The sequence below is a fragment of the Adiantum capillus-veneris genome, chromosome 30 (assembly GCF_014529385.1).
Source record: "Adiantum capillus-veneris isolate H3 chromosome 30, ASM1452938v2, whole genome shotgun sequence".
NCBI classification, from domain to species: domain Eukaryota; kingdom Viridiplantae; phylum Streptophyta; class Polypodiopsida; order Polypodiales; family Pteridaceae; genus Adiantum; species Adiantum capillus-veneris.
The window spans coordinates 82,114,906-82,134,360 of NC_140960.1; the positions used below are offsets into that span (position 1 = coordinate 82,114,906).

Sequence of the window (19,455 nt, forward strand, 5' to 3'; positions counted from 1 at the left end):
CTCCATTTAGTGCTTACTTGGGTTTGCTTATATATTAACTTAGCAAAATTGCCCTACCTACTTTTGTTGGAAAGTCACTTAAAAATAATAAGTGAAAATAACCAAAAATAGGAAAATAGGCTAAATCACTAGAAAATTCCCCTGACTGAATCTGATGGATCCTGAAGGGAATACTGATGATCATGCTATGTTCAACGGGAGGATATGCATCTATGCTAAGTGACTGGGCAGGCACGGTCTACGAATAGACTCACAAAAGTGCCAGATCACTGCTAATCTAGACTTGACTGAATTGACTGAACCCTGCTGTGGTGTAGCTTGTCCACGGACACATAGGGTTGGGATGTGTCACGTGACATGAACACATCCTCTCCAGTCCGCCCAAAGCTGCATATGCTCTTGTCAGTCTAGTCTCTGATGCTGTCCCTAGTGAAAACACTGGTCCACCGAAGACTACTCCAAGATAAGTATATGCATTTGTGTACTCCACAGTCTCCTGACCATACATAAATGTGGGTGCCGACCTCCTGACCCACTGTGGTGTGGTGTTAAACACCATAACCTTGGTTTTCCCCAGATTGATAGACAATCCATTGTCACGAGCAAATGTATGTAGAGCATCCAAATGACGCTACATCCCCTTTGGAGAGTCAGAAATCAGTACAATATCATCAGCGTATAGTAACAGCGGAATCCATTTCCCTGCTAGCTATGCCCCCCTGTCCCCTTGACGCTCTACATAGTCCGAAAATCATCCACATACATCCCAAATAGAGTCGGGGATAGGGGGACATCCCTGCTTTACTCCAATAGTGGAGTGGACCATGTCAGACATTCCCTCAGTGGTACGTACCCGCCCCATCACTGTCCTGTATAGAGCTAGAATACCCCATATCAGCTTTGTAGGCACCCCCATGTCCTGTACTCTACGTATAAGGCTCTCGGCACTGTGCCAAAAGCTTTGCGGAAATCCACAAAGCTACAATAGATCCTCTTGCGATGGTGTCTACCCTCCTCTATAATAGCTTTGAGTGTCAGAAGAGTGGAGAAACCTCTCCTGAAACCTGCTTGCCTTGGTGCCCTTATGTCCTCCCGCTCTGCCATCTACTCAGCTCCTGCTCCAGAACGGATGCATACAGCCTAGCTAATGTCTGACCAACCATGATGGCGCGATAATTCGCGTGTTAGGTGCAGCGGAATGAATGTTTGCGCTTTGCTCAAGATGAGTGCTCCGAACTGTGCTCAAGGTTCCTTGTAGTTCTTATGGAAGGGAGAGCCTTCCGTTCTTAATGAGAGAATGCTATGATCACAAACAAAGTGAATGGACATTGTGCGTGCAAGTGTATGGAGACTGAGAGATAGAGAGAGAGAGAAGAGAGATACGACATTAGAGACGTAAAACCCTCCTTCGAAGGCCCCACTCATCGGCGAGAGTGGTCTACTATTGATTGTACAAAGTGGTACAATGCGCATGCTATGGACTGATGCAACTTGGACTATGCCGATGACAACGACGACTCTAGGGCTGAAATCGTTGGTCTTCTATCTGTTGAAATTCGGGACTGTTTCGGTGGCTAAAAATTAGTGTTTTGGCTGTGTTTTTATGGGCTGAAATTGGGGGTCTTCTGCAACCAACTAGGGCTGAATCTGCTGTTGTTCAATAGGGCTGAAAACGCTGCTGCTCTGATGCGGATTGGGCTGAAAACCAAAAACGCTGATGCTGAACTTGCCGAGTATGTTGCTGGCGATCATTGCTGAAAACGCCAGGGGATGGTGGAGTTGCTGAAGGTGTGCAAAAACGCAAGGGATCTGGAGGACTTCCGGCGATGATGCAAGCTAAAAACGCTGGGGCTGATGTGTGGCGAGGATGGGGATCAAAAACGCCAAGGCTACTGCTGGGGTTCTGCTGAGAAGGTGCCTGTTGAGCATGTGCTCTTGCTGCCTCTTCTGCTAGAAAGTGCTAACTTGGGTTTGCTTATATATTAACTTAGCAAAATTGCCCTACCTATTGTTGTTGGGAAGTCACTTAAAAATAATAAGTGAAAAATACCAAAAATAGGGAAAATAGGCTAAATGCACTAGATAATTCTCCTAACTGAATCTGATGGATTCTGAAGGGAATACTGATGATCATGCTGTGTGCAACCAGAGGATATGCATCTACACTAAGTGACTGGGCATGCACGGTCTACACAAAAGTGCAAGATCACTGCTAATCTAGACTTGACTGGACTGACCGAACCCTGATCATGCTGTAGCTTGTCCACGGACACATAGGGCTGGATGTGTCACGTAACATTGCGGGAATCATGGGATCTCCTGACTTAAAAATAGGCACAACCGTAGACAAACTCCAAATCTCCGGGAAGCCTTCATACATGGCTCGATTAAACATCATAGAAAGGAGACCTGCAAGCTATCTCTGGCATGGATGAAGTGCTTTACTACCAGACCATCATGATCATGTGCCCTCCTTGTCTTCATCCTATCAATGGCTTTCCTTACCCTCTCGGCAGTAAAGAAAGGACATGTCTCCGGGCATGTCTGTAGTAGGTCCGGCAGAGGCGGTTGCCTTGATGCGTGTAGAGGGATGTGGCATATTCCCCCCATGTCTGAGTGGAGGTGACCGCTGGTGGTGGTGAATGCTCGTGGAATAGCCTCCATGTGTAACAAACTGCTGACGTGTCAAAGCCCTGAAGAATGGAGTCAACTTGCAGATGTCGATCGAGGGGCCTAAACCCTAAGAAGAACAAGTAACAGAAGAAGAAGTCCTACCAACTTATGGGGACCCTGTTGGATGGGGCCCCAAGTGACATAAAGGATTAAAATAAAGCAGGACCCGCACACACGCAAAAACTGATGACGTGGTAGATTTTCGTTAATTGCGCTTGCATGATGACGTGGAAGGCTGTACGGAATTTCGCGTTTTGCAGTGGCTGATGACGTGGCAAGCTGTATGGATTTCTGTAAATTGCGTTGACAGCTTTTTGGCTTTGCTTTTGGACGAGATGCTTTTGATGCTTTTGAGTTTGAAGGCTTTTACTGTAATTGCTTTTTAGGCCAAGGGTCTTTAAATATGAGGTTAGGGCTCATTCTCTGGCATGCTTCCTGGAGAAGGTGCAGAGTCTGGAGTATCGGCTTGTACTGTGTTGATGCAATATAAAGAAATACCGAAAGGGGCGCCAAGGTTTGGGACCAATACTCTCTGGGTGAAATTTCGCCACTCCGTGTCGCGTGTCGTCTCTCTCTCTCTCTCTCTCTCTCTCTCTCTCTCTCTCTCTCTCTTCCAGTTCAGTTGTTATTGAAGTGCTAAAAGTCTGTTTAGCCTACTCTTTTCTATTGGCACGTGGTGCCCGTCTTGTGACAGTGGTATCAGAGCATCAGGCCTGTGCTTTTTTGAAAGCATACCAGTCCTACCAAAGAGCAGACAAAGCTATTGGAATTTTATTTGAGGTATCTTCGCCCTCAAACCCGAACCTGTTAGCCACTCCCACCCTTACTTCATCGCGCATTGGGCGCGCTCCCGTCTTCACCGCTCGTGTCTTACAGAGCGTAAGCCATTAATATCACTTGCAAGAGAAGGATCCAAGATTTGTTTCAAGTCATTGTTTTTTTCAAAAGCAGTGCCATGCAGATCTTGATGTCTATAACTACCAATAGCACACTTCCAAGGACTTGGCAAGCTTTCAAAAATTTTTGCCCGAAGCTATATGGATTTTGACATCTTCCTTCGGAGTGCATTTTGGCAGAGTGGGGTATCCTGAAATGCTTGCCATGGAAACCCTAGGAGATTATAACTTGAAGTTTCTCGACATCTCCCAATTGATGTCTCTTCACGATCAGATGACCTTGGAGGTCCAGTGCGATTGCTATCTTGGAACTACCATTGCCGCCAAAGAAACACTGTTTGTCCAAGAGCTGATGGACCATGTTGTACTCGGCTACGACCCTATGGAATGAACCTAACCCTAAATTTTTGGTGTAGGTTTCAGGATGGAAAGTCAGTCGACTGTTTGAGCTCGACCGATGTCGAGATTGCTTTTTAAGTTTGAAATCTGTTTGAGAACTTGTTTGGTGATCCTATTTGGAATTTGTTGGAAATGGATGGTATCTATTTTGAACCTGTCTTGATGCCGATTTGAATTGTTTGACTCTGGTTTTAATACTGGTTTCAATGATTGGTGATTTTACTCCCGGGTGGAGTAGTGAGAAATTATGTTTGAGAATGCTTGTTCATACTCATGGCCCGGACCCTTGTGGTTAGTTGTGGGAGGAGTATTGAATGATTGAAAAGTGATGTTTTTACACTCATGGCCCGGACCCTTGTGGTTATTTACGGAGGGAGTATTGCTGTTGTGACTTCTGGCCCGGACCTGGTTATGCGGGAGGAGTATTAAGAAGTCTGAGCAGTGGTTACTCTCAGCACCTCCAAACGACGCAGGCTGCGGTCAGTGGGCGTTTGGTTGTAAAAGGCCTCTATATCTCCCGGGTCGGACCTTTTTAGGTTATGCGGGAGGAGTGATGAGGAAGTTGTTGAATATCTCCTGGCCCGGACCTTGTTAGGTTATGCGAGAGGAGTGTTCATCGGCGGCTTTATGTGAGGACCTTCTTGCCTCGTCTATTGTGAGTTTCCTTGCCCAACTCCTTCAAAACTAAATTTGTCAATGATTAGGGACCCTGAGATTTACATTTCCTAGCCAACACAGTTGTCTCAACATGGCACAATGTTGTTTGTTGTAGCACATCCAACCTCCCAGTTACCCCTTTGAGGGGGTTACCTTATCGGATGATAAGGACCGAGACCTGGACCACATCATTCTACAAGATGATAGATGCAATGCTAGACTACCATCCATTTGGGTCGAGGCATGACGGACAACTCAGTAGATGTCACAAACGGGAGCGCATAGCAATATAAAATATACTCGGACAAATAAAATTTATCACTTAATATTGAAGCCAGAGGATATAGAGAGAAATAGATAGAGAGAGAGATAAAGTGAGAAGATCGACACAGTACTGGGGACCAGAAGATGGGCTGGTCCCCCCTCGTACATCTTCTGGTCCCCCCTCGTAATAGTATCTTTATTATTGAGGAGAAGTCTATACAAGCACTTGAAACGAACGTATTACCACGTTCGTTCTAGAATAAGACTTGATGGTTCTCGAAAGCCTCGGCTTCCGATTCCTAGGGCAAAACCCTATTTCCTGGAACTTCCGTTCCTTATTCCAAATCCTTGAGAACCAAGGTTCTCGCCTCTGGATCTCACCTTCCAGACTGAGGGCATGACATCCCTGCAACTCTCTTTTCCAACTTTGTTTCCAGAGTCCTCTTCCCGCAGAACAACTCCGCTTTTCCGGACACAAAGTCATTACTTGGGAATCCCAACTTCCGGATCACAACCTGAGAGACTACCTCTCCCCGATCCGTGGATCTACTTCCCAAACTCGGGTACGAAACCCCTGGGCTGATCTGGCTCTAGTTCCTCAGAGCGCTTTTCTCCTGCAAAGGCTCATACCTTCCTTTGCTCCTACTCCCTCACTAAGAGGAGTACACCTGCAAACAAATATTCAGAGTTCATAACATGAAAATCGTTACCTTCAAAGTCTCGATGCTTGAAACGCAACTCCGTTCTCGAAAAGCAATTCCCCGGAAGAGATCTCTCCATAGAAAATCCTCTCTTCCAATCTTACACACAGAAGAGGTGTGTTCTCGGGTTCCTTCTCGTAAATCAGCCCCGTCTACGACGTTTATGGGCTGAAAACAGAGAAAAAAAAACAGCAACTTCTCGCGATGAAAACACGTTCTGTAGGCTCTTCTTCGCGAGGGAACTCGCGCACTGGGTCTTGGCGACATCTGTTAGCCATGGGCATCACCGGCAACGTCTTCTTTATGGCTGAAATCTGCAGCAGCATCTCCTCCTTGCAAAGATTGGTCCTCCCCTTTGAGTGAGGGCATGTGATGCTTTTATAGCTCCTAGCCACGGGCACGAATAGCTGCTCGCGTAGAGATGGCGGCCGTTTCCCCCCCCCCCCCCCCCCCCCCCGCTGTTCTGCCAGAAAAATAGAAAGAGAAAACATTGGCTGATCTGTTGTCTTATTTATCAGATGGCTGCCCACTTATTAAGTGGGCGACCGGCGTATTTTAAAAATAGTCTTAACCTGCCCAAAAACTCAATAAAACCTTTTAAGTTAAAAACAATGCTTTCACAACACTTCCCAGGCGTCCCTGGATGCAATCACATGCACAGTTGCAATGCAAACATAGACTTCCTCGCGGGAAAGCATCTGCTTTCCCGAAAAGCAATCCCGCTTTCTCAGAAAGCATCTGTTTTTCCTCAAAGTTTCCTCTGAACCCATCTTCATTCAAGTGCTTGCTTTTTCCTTGTGCACAATTCTAACACAGTTCGGAATTTCCTCCCGACTATGGATATTCCCTTTTAGATGCACTCGTCACCCACCTTGTGACGCATCAGGAATACCCATCACCTAGTCCTTTCCTACCGAACTTACGGTACAATCTCCTTCACGATGCTCTATGTCACCCATCCTATGACGCATCAGAGATGTCCGTTCCCGGATGGTCGGATACTTCTTCCCGATGCTCCCTGTCACCCATCCGATGTGACGCATCAGAAGTACCCGTTCCTGGTGGCCTTACAGATATTCCCTTTCACAGTGCTCCCGTCATTACTCTGAATGACGCACTAGGAATATTCTGTACTCGGATGTCTCCAGTGAGAAAAACCCTCTCACTTAAAATTCCAATAATTCATTTAGAATTATTTTTCCTTGGTGTTCCAAGCGAGAAAACCCTCACTTATAAATCCAATAATTCATTTAGAATTATTTTTTTGTCAGATAAAGCCAATTTTGCAATAGTAGACTAGGTACCTCGAGCAGTCTAGGAGTTTCTATGTCTTGTAACATGCATATGTGAGCATTTGTGTTGCATTGTGATGTGCCAACCACTGAATATTCCTAATTGGATGAGATTGCTTGGGTATGTAATTTTTTAGTGCATCAAGACACGTGGAAGATCAATATGGTCTGGGTGTGATGGCTTATTTTACTACGCTGGAATATCAAGAGTTCCGATTTGGACGAAAGGAGAAGCTAACTCCTTGATCAAAAGAGCACAAAGGAGAAGCTAACTCCTTAATAAAAAGAGCAAACCGATTGTCCCTCGGAATTTTTTTTAGCTAACTTGAGTTGTTTTGCAGATATGTTGTAATCGCGGATGATTACTCTCTTTCAAGAAGGGGAGATGTAACAAACTGCTGACGTGTCAAAGCCCTGAAGAATGGAGTCAACTTGCAGATGTCGGCCGAGGGGCCTAAACGCTAAGAAGAACAAGTAACAGAAGAAGAAGTCCTACCAACTTATGGAGACCCCGTCCGATGGGGCCCCAAGTGACATAAAGGATTAAAATAAAGCAGGACCCGCATACACACAAAAATTGATGACGTGGCAGATTTTCAAAAACTGCGCTTGCATGATGACGTGGCAGGTTGTACGGAATTCTGCGTTTTGCGCTGGTTGATGACATGGCAAGCTGTATAGATTTTCGTAAATTGCGATGGCAGCTTTTTGGCTTTGCTTTTGGACCAGATGCTTTTGAGTTTGAAGGCTTTTCACTGTAATTGCTTTTTAGGCCAAGGGCCTTTAAATATGAGGTTAGGGCTCATTCTCTGGCATGTTTCCTGGAGAAGGTACAGAGTTTGGAGTAGCGGCTTGTACTGTGTTGATGCTATATAAAGAAATACCGAAAGGGGCGCCAAGGTTTGAGGCCAATACTCTGTGGGGTGGAACTCCGCCACTCCGTGTCGCGTGTCGTCTCTTTCTCTTTCAGTTCAGTTGTTATTGAAGTGCTAAAAGTTTGTTCAGCCTGTTCTTTTTTCTATTGGCATGTGGTGCCCGTCTTGTGACACCATGCTTCGCCCGAGTCCTAGCTTATATAGCTAATATGATCCCGCTCTAGCTGAGATAGATGGGCCCTTTTCTTTCATCGCACTAGGCGACGAAAGATAGTCACGGTGCGACGAAAGATAATCCGTGACTGTCTATGTGTGGTAATACCCATGAGCACTTCCCTCTGTAATTTGATCCTCGTCCATCTGCACTCCTCATCATCCCATATTGCCTCCGTGTGGGCTGGTTGTGGGGGTATGCCTCTGATGCTGCATCATGGAGCGTCTCTGTCAGTATCTGAGTGAGTTCATCTAGTGACCGTCCCGGCTCTTGGGTGCATAGCTGCCTGTATATCTCATCCATATACACAGAAGCCGTCTCCCTCATGAAGGTATACCGAGAGTGTGTGGGGACCTCTCCTAATGGAGCTGTGCTGAACTGAAAGGTCATTGTGAAAGACACGATAGCATGATCAACTGCTACTCCAACTAGCCTAGTGTCCACCATGAAATCTTGAAAGAATGGAATGAGACCTCGCTGGGCCATAACATAATCCACTGTGCTGGCACCATGTTGGTGTGGAAAGCAAGTAAAACCTCCAATTGTCGAAAATCATTGTAGGCCATTCACAATGGCCAATTTGTGTGCGGTTCCCATATCTATCAAGTATCTGCCATATTCAGTGTATTCCTCATCTTGTGATAGTCTGGATAGACCCATCTCTGTGACGTCCGGCTCCCTAAGCATTTCTTCGGAAGTATCATAAAAATATTGTCTGGTGGTGGGCAATCCTAGCATTGAAATCCCCTAGTATGATAATGTCACCATCCTTGGAAAACTCTCATATATCATTATCCAAAATAGCAAAGGGGGATTGTCCTCTAGGTGATGCATATACTGACGTATAAGGAGGAAAGTAACAAATAGCTATGTAGAGGTATCTGTCCGTCTCTGCCTTGAGCCTCACCCACATGTACCTAGCCTGTTCATCCTTGGGTGCTATACGTATCAGTGGCCGCGGTTCCTCCCTGAATAGAACTGCCACTCCCCTTGAGCCCCGTCCTCGATGCTCTGATCTGGTCTCCTGTCTGCATGCTGTCTCCCATCTATATTCGCTCACCTGTGGCATGGATTGACTAGATGCTTGATGCATCTCAGAGTAGAAAATGATGTCTCTCCCCATGAAGCTATCCTCAAAGGCTCCTACATCAAGGCGGAGTGACCCATTACAATTCCAGGTTGCCATCTTTAGTGTGGTCCCATAGGTCTCGCACGGTCATGCGGGGCGTCGCTCCAATATCACCACCTTTCCATCCCTGTAAAAGGCAATCTTCCCCTTGTTGCTCTAATTTCCGGCATTACTTCTTGCATATGAGCAATCTGCAAGAGGGTGAGGTCATCTCCAAGAAAGATTTCTTTAGAGTCTGTCTCTTCTTCAGGAAGTCCTTCTTCGCTTCCATGGAGGGGGAGCGGAGAATGAGTGCCCTTTCCTTCGAGGTTTCTCCGTTGCTCTCTCTTTTCTTAATGCCCACTCTCTAGGCCCTCGTATGCATCTGCTCGTTGACCCCACCAGAGTCATGAGTTCTTTCACCTCTTCATCCACATTATCTTGGTCTTTGAGGCCACATATCCTTACGTGTAAGGCTCGCACACGTCTCCTTTGCTCCTCTTCTAGTGTCAAATTGATGATGGTTGGTGTGGGGGTGGGGGTTATTTCCTTGCCTTTTCCTTTCTTGACAATCTTGATCCATTTTTCGGCCTTTTGTGCTTTTTGTTGGGTCTTTGTGATGACATCTACCCATGAAGTCGTCATTTCTTTTTGTTGCTCCCCACCTTAGAGAGAGAGCTTTGATGCTTTATTTTTGAAAGCTTTTAACTTTGAAGCTTTTGGGGCTTTGCTTTTAGCATCCCTTGTAAAGTCTTTAAAAGTTGTGGGCAGGCATCCCACTTCTTAGAGCATCTGGACGCAGAGTCTGAGACTGAGAGCCTCCCACTCACTTGTACTTTGAGTTGCAGATTAATACAAAAAGAAATACCGGAAAGGGTGCCAGTCTTTGGGGCCAATATCTCTAGGCAGGAACTCCGTCGGACTAGTGTTGAATCAATTGTGAACTGTGAACTGTTTTGAAGTGAATTCTTGTGGTGTTGCGGTCGAATCTCGAGTTGGAGTGTTCAAGTCTGTTACAGTGGTATCAGAGCATGACCGATTTCTCTTCTACGGGAAATCCGATCCTTTTTACGCGGCACCTATGGCTTCAAGCAGAGATCAATCGACTTCCTCTGCATCTGGAGATGCGGGAAGAGATCACGACGAAGATTCACGGGAGGAGTACGGCCCGCCTCGGTCTACTCAGGCGGTGGTCGAAGAGATGGAGCGTCGGTGATTGATCAACGATGCAACAAAGATGATGCTAAATTTTGCGAAGGACCCGAAATTTGCAAAATTTATGAGCCAGACCTCCATCGACGAGGTGCACTCATTGTAGCGGCAAACCATAGAACCACCCCTCAAACCGGCACTGAAGAAACCTCCTACTTCAAGGATGTATAGAGAGCAAGAATTAGAAGAGATGGTTGATGCACGGATTTCTCAGCTTTTTGACTCGCAGAACAAAGCAGAAAAGCGTGACAAAAAGCAGAAGGGAAAGCAATTGACTTACCGATCGGGCTACATTTGATTGGCAAGAAAGCAGAAAAACCGTGTTCGATTTGAAGGAGTACCTAGTTCTTCTTCTTCTTCTGAGAGTTTTTCTAGCTCATCTGACTCCAGCGAAGAAGACAGAAAAAGCAAAAAGCGAAGCAAAAAGCAAAGCTTCAGAAAGGGCAAGAAAAAGGTAAAGAAGCCTAAATCTCGCCCAGCGTTTGACAGTTCTACAGAGGACTCGTCTTCGGATAGTTCAGACTCTGACGACAACAACTTATACGCAAAGAAGAAGAATTTCTATAAAGCCAACCAGTATGACTTTCTGGAAGATAAAAGCAAGAAAGTCGGAGAGTTCAAGGGAGGTGGACAGTCAATTAAATTTGACACGTTTTCTGGATATAGAGATTCTTTGAAGGCTTTGGCTTTCATATAGCAGTTTGACATAGCTTTCTCTGGAGGGCGTTACCCAGAGCACTCCAAGATTCGGAGGGCTACCTCTTACTTGAAGGGAAATGCTCGAACTTGGTGATCCACGCTTCTATTGAACAAGACCGCGCCACTTAAATGGCTGAAATTTACAAGGCTTTTTTTTTCTTCTTGGTTGACTCGAGAGTATGAACGCGACATACGAACTGCTTGGAACCATCTTCGGATGACCAAGAAGGATATTGCGAAAGATTCTGGAGCTCTTTTCTACCAGCCTCTTCATTTAAGAAGATCTCGCTCAAAGAACAGATTGAGCGGTTTACCTTGGGACTTCCTACGGAGATCCGAGATCACTGGTTAGAGAAAAAGTCAGATTCCATTCAGGAACTGATGAGTCACGCGAAACGGGGTTTTGCCATTCATTCAGGCAGTTTGACCTACCCCCATATGAAATCATGACGCAAAGGACCGAACAGACTTCGAACAATGAAAGTAGAAAGAGGAAGAGCAACCCAGATGAGAAAGAAAAGGATGCACGACCCAAACTCACTCCTCGAGAGAGAGCTCTCTACATCAAGGAGGGGAAGTGCTTTGGATGCGGGGAAATCTCTGCGAAGTGCCCTAAAATGGCACCGAAAGAGCAGAACGACAAGGATGAAGACAGGCCAGAGAGTTCGAAAGCAGCTGAGGAAGGAGGAGAAGTGCTTTGGATGCGGGGAAACTCGGCATATCTCCGCGAAGTGCCCTAAAAAGGCACCGAAAGAACAGAACGACTAGGATGAAGACAGGCCAGAGAGTTCGAAAGCAGCTGAGGAACGTGGACGAAACGGTAAGATAAAAACCGGACTAGTCCTAGACTACATGGGTACTGACCTAAGCATGATGAATGAAAGTACAAAACTTTGCCAACATGGGGCAAAGTGAAAGACCAAGAAGCCCTGATCTTCTTTGATGGAGGAGCCAAGGCCAACTTCATTTCACATGAATTGGCGACGCGGCTCAAGATCACATCCGATCGGATGGGACCACTAGCAGAGGCAGTTCTAGCGGCACCTGGCAGGGACGTAGCGATTACACCTGTCATTGGCAAACTTCGGTTGCATTGTCATGGGTATTTGGGGCATGCAGACTTCTACATAATACCTTTGGAAGGTTGTGATGTCCTCTTAGGAATTCCCTGGTACCACAAGAACAACGGCGTGGTCAACTATCGGGCGAGAGAAGCGACTTTGACTACAGAGAAGGCCAGAACCATTGTACTAGATGTAAAACTTAAGGGCGAGTCTGTCCCTATTGTATTGGCTTTAGCCGTTTCAAAATTAATGAAATCCAGTCTGTTTGTTTACTCGATGTTTTTGAGAGAGATGAATGATGAGAATAGGACAAATTTGTCTGAACTTGATAAAGAACGCCAAGATTTTCTCCACACTCATGCCGATTGCTTCTCAGAGGGCCTGCCAGGCGAGTTACCACCCGCTTGTCTTGAGGATCATACCATTGATCTGATACCTGGAAGCACACTACCGAACCGGCCACCTTACCGTGTGAGCGGAGCCCAGAATGAAGAAATTACGAACCAAGTGAAAGACCTCTTGGAAAAGGGTCTTGTCCAGCCTAATACTTCACCGTACTGCTCTTCAGTGTTGTTGGTTTTGAAGAAAGACAGATCTTGGAGAAGGTGCATCGATTATAGAGCTCTCAACAAAATCACCATGAAGAACAGATTTCCGACTCCTAGGATCGATGATATACTTGATCGACTACAGGGATCCTCGTGCTTTAGCAGGATCGACTTGAAAAGTGGATATTATCAGATCCGAATCGCGTCGGGAGACGTCTACAAGACAGCTTTTTGGATGACTTTGGGTTATTTGAGTTTTTGGTGATGCCTTTTGGCCTAACCAATGCTCCTGCAACATTTAATCGGATGATGGATAGGATTTTTCGAGAGTACATACTATTTGTTGGCACTTTCTTTGACAACATCAATGTTTTCTCCAAGGATGAGGCAAAACATAGAGAATATCTGCTTTAGGTCTTTTAGGCATCCCGAGATCACGAGTTGGTGATTAATGCGAAGAAAAGTGAATTTTTCCTACCAGAGATATACGTTTTGGGACACATTGTCTCAGCAACAGGAGTGCAGATGGACCCGGCCAAGATAGAGACTATCCGTGATTGGCCTGATTTAAAGAATGTCCATGAAGTTAGAAGCTTGTTGGGCTTGTGTTCGCACTACAAGCGGTTCATTAGAAAGTTTGCGGAGGTTGCTTCCCCTTTGCATATCTTGATACAGAGAAGAGTCCCTTTCTCGTGGGGACCCACAAAGGTGAGTGCCTTTCGGACATTGAAAGAGAAATTGACCACATGACCATTTTTGACTTTGCTGGACTTGCAGAAGTCATTTGAAGTATATTGTGATGCTTGTGGTCGTAGTCTGGGTGCAGTCTTAATGCAAGAAGGCCATGTCATTGCCTACGAGAGCCGATTGTTCTCAAGGCCGGAATTGATAGCACAGATTTATGAGAAAGAGCTTTTGGCGGTTATCCATGCTATTACTCAATGGTGGCATTACCTACTCGGAGTGGATTTTACTATTTTCATAGACCATCAGAGTTTACGATTCTTCTTGTCACAGAAGCAGCTATCGAAAAAGCAGATGTGGCGGGTGAACATCTTGTTATAGTTTCACTTCCAGATTGTCCATGTGCAGGGACAAAAGAATTTGGTGGAAGATGCTTTGTCTCGAAAGCCTTGGTTCTAGCTATTTCCGCGAACATCATAGGAGCTTGGAGGATACGATCGATTAGTATACCACAAATACAGATTTTGCAGACATTTTCACACGGATACGGGGTGGGGAGACAATAGCGGGATATTCCATTCGGGATGGCTACTTGATGAGGAAAACCATGTTGTGCGTTACAGAGCCGTTGAGGGAAAAGGTTATAACTGAATGCCACTGTCCACCTTTTACGGGTCACCGCGGCATTGCTACCACCTTGAAAGGGGTAGAGAGAGACTTCTTTTGGTCGAGACTCAAGAAGGATGTGGACGAGTTTGTGCGCAGTTGCTTGGTATGCCATAAGGTCAAGTTTGACAGGCATAAAGCACAGGGATTGTTACAGCCTTTGCCCATACCCACCCGCCCCTGGGAAAGTATTGCAAGGGATTTTTTTTTTTGATCTCCCTAGAACACAGAGTGGTCACGATGACTTCTTGAATTGGCGGCTCGATTTGGAATTACGCCCGACAGGCTGAGGCTACAGGCGGAGGCAGTTCTAGCGGCACCCGGACGGGATGTTGCCATTACACAAATCATTGGCAAACTTCGTTTGTAATGTCAGGGGTATTTAGGGCACGAGGACTTCTATGTAATGCCCTTAGCAAGGTTGTGACGTCCTCCTCGAAATCCCTTGGTACCACAAGAACAACGCCGTGGTTGAGTATCGGATTGAGAAAGCGACGTTGACAAATGAAGGGCAAAGAGATTGTACTTGATGAAATTCACTTTCTTTACTCAATTTTTCTTGAGAGAACTGAATGATTATTGAAGATCGAATATGTTTGACCTCGAAAAGAAACGACAAGATTTTTTTGCAATAGAGGCTGACTGTTTCTCTGAAGACGTACAAAGTGAGTTACCTCCTTTACGTGGTGAAGATCACATGATTGATTCGTGGTAGTACACCACCGAACCGGCCACCTTACAGCGTTAGCTGAGGCCAACATAAAGAAACAATGAACCATAACAGATTTCCATATTATGAGGGTCGATGATTTCAGAATTCTACTTGCCGAATTGATATGAAGAGTGATTATCATCAGATCTGTATTGCTCCTGGAGACGTCTACAAGATAGCTTTCAGGACGCCTTTTTGGCTTTTCAGAGAATACCAATCATTTATAGGTTTTCGAGACACTGAGGAAGCATAAATTGCTTATAAATGTGAAAAAGAGCGAGTTTTTCTTACCTGAGATACATTTCTTGGGACACATCGTCTCAACAGAAAGGGTACAGATGGATCTGGCCAAAAGTGACACTATCCGTGATTGGCCTGACTGTTCATGAAATTAGAAGCTTCTTGGGCTTCTGTTCTTACTACCGGTGGTTTATTCAAAAGCTTGCAGAGGTAGCTTCCCCTTTGCATATTTTGACACAGAAAGGAGTCCCTTTCTCGCGGGGATTCATAGAGGTGACTGCCTTTCAAACACTTAAAAGAAAAAAATTGACTACTGGACCAGCCTTGGCTTTGCCAGACTTGCAAAAGCCATTCGAAGTATATTGTGATGCTTGTGTTCGTAGTCTGGGAGCGGTCTTAATTCAAGGCCATGTGATTGCCTATGAAAGCTGATTGTTTTCAAGGCTTGAATTGACAGCACAAATTTATGAGAAAGAGCTATTGGCAGTGATCCATACTCTTACTCAGTAACGACATTACCTATTCGGAGCCGATTTCACGATCTTCATTGATCATCAGAGTTTATGCTACTTGTCACAGAAGCAGCTTTTGCAAAAGCAGATGCGGTGGACTAACATCTTGTCACAATTTCACTTCCAGATTGTCCATGTTCAGGGACATAAAAACTTGGTGGTAGATGCTATGTCTCGGAAGCCCCTAGTCTTGGCTATTTTTGCGATTCATCATAGAAGCTTTGAGGACATGATTGATCAGCACGCCACGGATCCGGATTTTTTGGATATATTCACTCGAATACAGAATGGGGAGGTAGTAGCAGGATGTTCCATGCGGGATGGCTACTTGATGAAGAAAATGAAATTGTGCGTTTCACAACCGTTCAAGGAAAAGGTTCTGGCTGAGTGCCATTGTCCACCTTTTACGGGTCAACGCGGCATCGACACCACCTTGTGAGGTGTGGAGCGTTATTTCTTTTGGCCGAGACTCAAGAAGGGTGTGAACGACTTTGTTTGCAATTGTTTAGTATGCCAGAAGGTCAAGTTTGACATGCATAAGGCACAAGGATTACTACAGCATTTATCCATTCCCACCCGCCCCTCGGAAAGTATTGCAATGGATTTCATCTTTGATCTCCCGAAGACATAGAGTGGGCATGATGGCCTTTCAACGGTCATCAACAGATTCTGTAAGTAGGTTCACTGCTCTGAAGAAGATGGTTAAGTTTGATCCTTTGGCAAAACTGTTTGAATATATGGCATGTTTGAGTCCATTGTTTCGGACAAATTTCCCCGATCTACTAGTTGTTTTCGACGGCAATCTGGGAGAACATTGGCACGTGGTTGTAGTTCTCGTCCTTGTTCCACCCGCAGACAGATGGGCCTTTTGGAAATAGACAATTCAATGGTTTTGAATTTGTTGAAGTCTTCTTCTTTGGATTAGAAGACTACATGGGAAAAGCATTTGCCCTTGGTGGAGTTTGCCTACAACGAGACATAGGGAAAGACGCCATTTGAAGTGTTGGAGGGTCTAAGAAGCTTCTTCAATTTCTAAGACTACATGGGAAAAGCATTTGCCCTTGGTGGAGTTTGCCTACAACGAGACATAGGGAAAGACGCCATTTGAAGTGTTGGAGGGTCTAAGAATTTCACCCCAGAGAGTATTGGCCCCAAACCTTGGCGCCCCTTTCGGTATTTCTTTATATTGCATCAACACGGTACAAGCCGGTACTCCACGCTCTGCACCTTCTCCCAGAAGTGTGTCAGAGAATGAGCCTTAGCCTCATATTTAAAGACCCTTGGCCTGAAAAGCAGTTACAGTGAAAAGCTTCAAACTCAAAAGCAAATGGCCCAAAAGCAATGCCCAAAAGCTGCCAGCATAAATCCCGGAAATCCGTACAATTGCCATGTCCGTAGTCTGTGCAAAACGCGGAAATCAGTACAGTCTGCCCCATCATCATGTCAGCTCAAATTGCGGAGATCGTACAGTTGCTGCCACGTCATCAGCTCCACGCAACGTTTGTGTGTGTGGGTCCTGCTTTATTTATATGCCTTTATGTCACTTGGGCCCCATCGAACGGGGTCCCATAAGTTGGTAGGACTTCTTCTTCTGCTGTTGCTTGTTCTTCTTAGGGTTTAGGCCCCTCAGCAGCGATCTGAAGGTTGGCTCTGTTCCTTAGTGACTTGACAGGTCAGCAGTTTGTGACATATTGTCTTTATGCAGGATGATCATTCAACGCTTCTTTGCAACAATGATGGCACTTTGTTGAGCCAAGCATACCTAGAAGATAACAATTGTTAAACTTCGTGATGTGAAAGCCAACAGGTTTAGAATATTATTGTATTGTCACTCACAGGGATCTGATAACGGCTGTCACTGGACTCTGCTTCTGTCTGATATCCTAGTTGTCCATAACTGATTCTGAACCTGTCTACCAGACTCCAGAGTATCAGATAATGAATTCTTCAGGGCACCACGTCAAAAAAGAAGCTTTTGATCTCGTACAGTCGTGCTTTCCCCTGGCTTTGCATAGTTCTCAAGACATCATCAGATTGGTAACATCCAGTTTTATCGGCAACAAGTCCTATGGTTGGTCTAAACAGCTTATCCTGGATTCATCTAGGTATTTATCTTTTAGGAGGTTGATAGTTGGTAGCATCATCAGACCTTGCCTCAAAGAGAGGACTAAAAAGCTCGCTTGTCTGCTTCCAGCCTTCACTTTGTGTTGTCGTGATAAATTTCGATTCTTTGGCTGGACAGTTGTTATCTATTTATTGTATGGTTTGATATGTATGCTGATGCAATTTTAGTCTTTGTTTTTGCAGGTAGAAATGCTTAAGCAAGGTATACCTGATCCTACCCTTGTCAACCTTAGTGCTCAAGGTGGCCTCTTGCATCAGGTTTCTGGCGACAAAGACGAAGATGATGCCATGCAAGAAGAATTGGCAGAGTTCTTTGCAGATACCATCTTTATCCACACAAAGTTGTAACACTTTTGCATCATCCTTTTCAGTGAATTCTAATCCAGGCATTGTTTTATTGCAAGTGCTAGTGCTAGTGCATATTGATCATGTTTTTTCACTCTTGTAGACTAAGAGAACATGAGTGCTCCTGGTACAATATCAAATGTCTGAAGAAAGCGCTTGGCCTGTACTTCCCAGCGCCTCCTTTCCGGAAGAATGGTGCAGTACAATATGTGCTACCCCATTTTCCTTCGAAAGCTTTGTCCGGAAAATCAAGCTCGCGGAAAAAGGAAAGTACCACAGGTGTTGATGGCGTCCAAAATGGCATTACCAGTATCAGCACTTCAAGTGAAGTGCAGATGATTCATATGGATATTGTAGAGGAAAATTCTGAGGATGAGGATAGTCCTGGCATCAACTACTTTGTATTGCCACTACAGACTCAAGAAGAATGCGTAAAAATGCAGCATGAGAGCTACACTGTGATGCTGCAGAAGCTTCGTGATCAGGTACATATTTTCTGTGTGTATTTAATGTGGCAAACCCCTATCTAGTGTTTTCTACAACAGCCTTAAACAGCTAAGTACTTTGATATCTAGACTTGTGAAATGTGTCTTAACTTCCCGATTCTTTCATGGGCTGCTGAGCCACAATTCGTCGGTCTTGAATCGTGTATTTCTTGCAGTGAGGAGGCACACTTATCCCATTTTTCAACGCAACAATGCTCCCAATTCTGATTTTTCTTCTGGCTCTGCAGGTTTTATCAATGCCGCGGCGATCGTTTGCAAGGCCTGTTAGTGAACGCGATTGGCTACGGAATGCGGCTCGAGTGTGGGACTACATAAAAAAGTCGCCTGTCCTGGCTGACTACAGTAGAACTTTGCAAAATTCAGGCTTGTACAGACGATGAGGAGGCGCGTTTAATGCTGTAAACTTAGAAAGATGATTAGCTGTGTGACTATTGAGGGAAATTACCCATTGCTTTTTGGAAACGAACTTCTGACTTCGGTTATTAATTTAACCCATGGGAGGGGTGAAGGGAGGGGAGGGATACGTAAGGCGGAGTCAAGATGTATATGGAGGTCTGGGTTCAAAATGTAGATGAAAGTAAAATATTCAGAAATTCAGTTGACATGTCGCTTTGTCTGCGAGAAAGAGCTGTGTGCAAGCTGCAAATGGAAATGGAAAGGAATCTCTTCTGAGAGCACATGGGATGATTTCTAGAATGTGGTGCAAGGTGCTTGTATGTTTTAGTGGCGGTGACAAATTTGACACAAATTTGAATGAATGACTTACTGAATGAATTTGATTCAGTAGGACCAAACTGGAAAATTCATCGCTGAAATCTCTCTCTTAAAGTTCTAAAATTGAGAACTCAAGTGAATTCTTGCCTTGCCAATGCAGATTCTTCTGTTTTGTTGAATCTTCTTGCTGAAGTTGGTGGATTGGAAGTCTTCTTGGCTGAAATTGGTTGCTTTAGACAATTTGGTAGTGCTAAGATTTTTGTTGGAACCAATTGAGATCTCGAGGAGGATATGAAGGGGGTTGTCTTCTATTTCACTACGATAGATTATAAAGCTTGGTCTTTCATTGA

General features: G+C 45.0%; 1 protein-coding gene across 3 annotated transcripts in view; it reads left to right on the plus strand.

Moving 5' to 3' along the window:
- Positions 1-19,284, plus strand: part of LOC147418298 (uncharacterized) — a 28,425-nt gene extending 9,141 nt beyond the window's left edge. For 2 of the 3 annotated variants that reach the window (XM_086506966.1, XM_086506968.1), the window contains exons 6-8: positions 17,724-17,884; positions 17,989-18,370; positions 18,619-19,284. In XM_086506966.1, the coding sequence (XP_086363092.1) occupies positions 17,724-17,884; positions 17,989-18,370; positions 18,619-18,771 (696 nt within the window). In that variant the 3' untranslated portion in view covers positions 18,772-19,284. The remainder of the gene's footprint in view (positions 1-17,723; positions 17,885-17,988; positions 18,371-18,618) is intronic. The other variant, XM_086506967.1, reaches the window with a different exon arrangement.
- Positions 19,285-19,455: the final 171 nt, after the last annotated feature.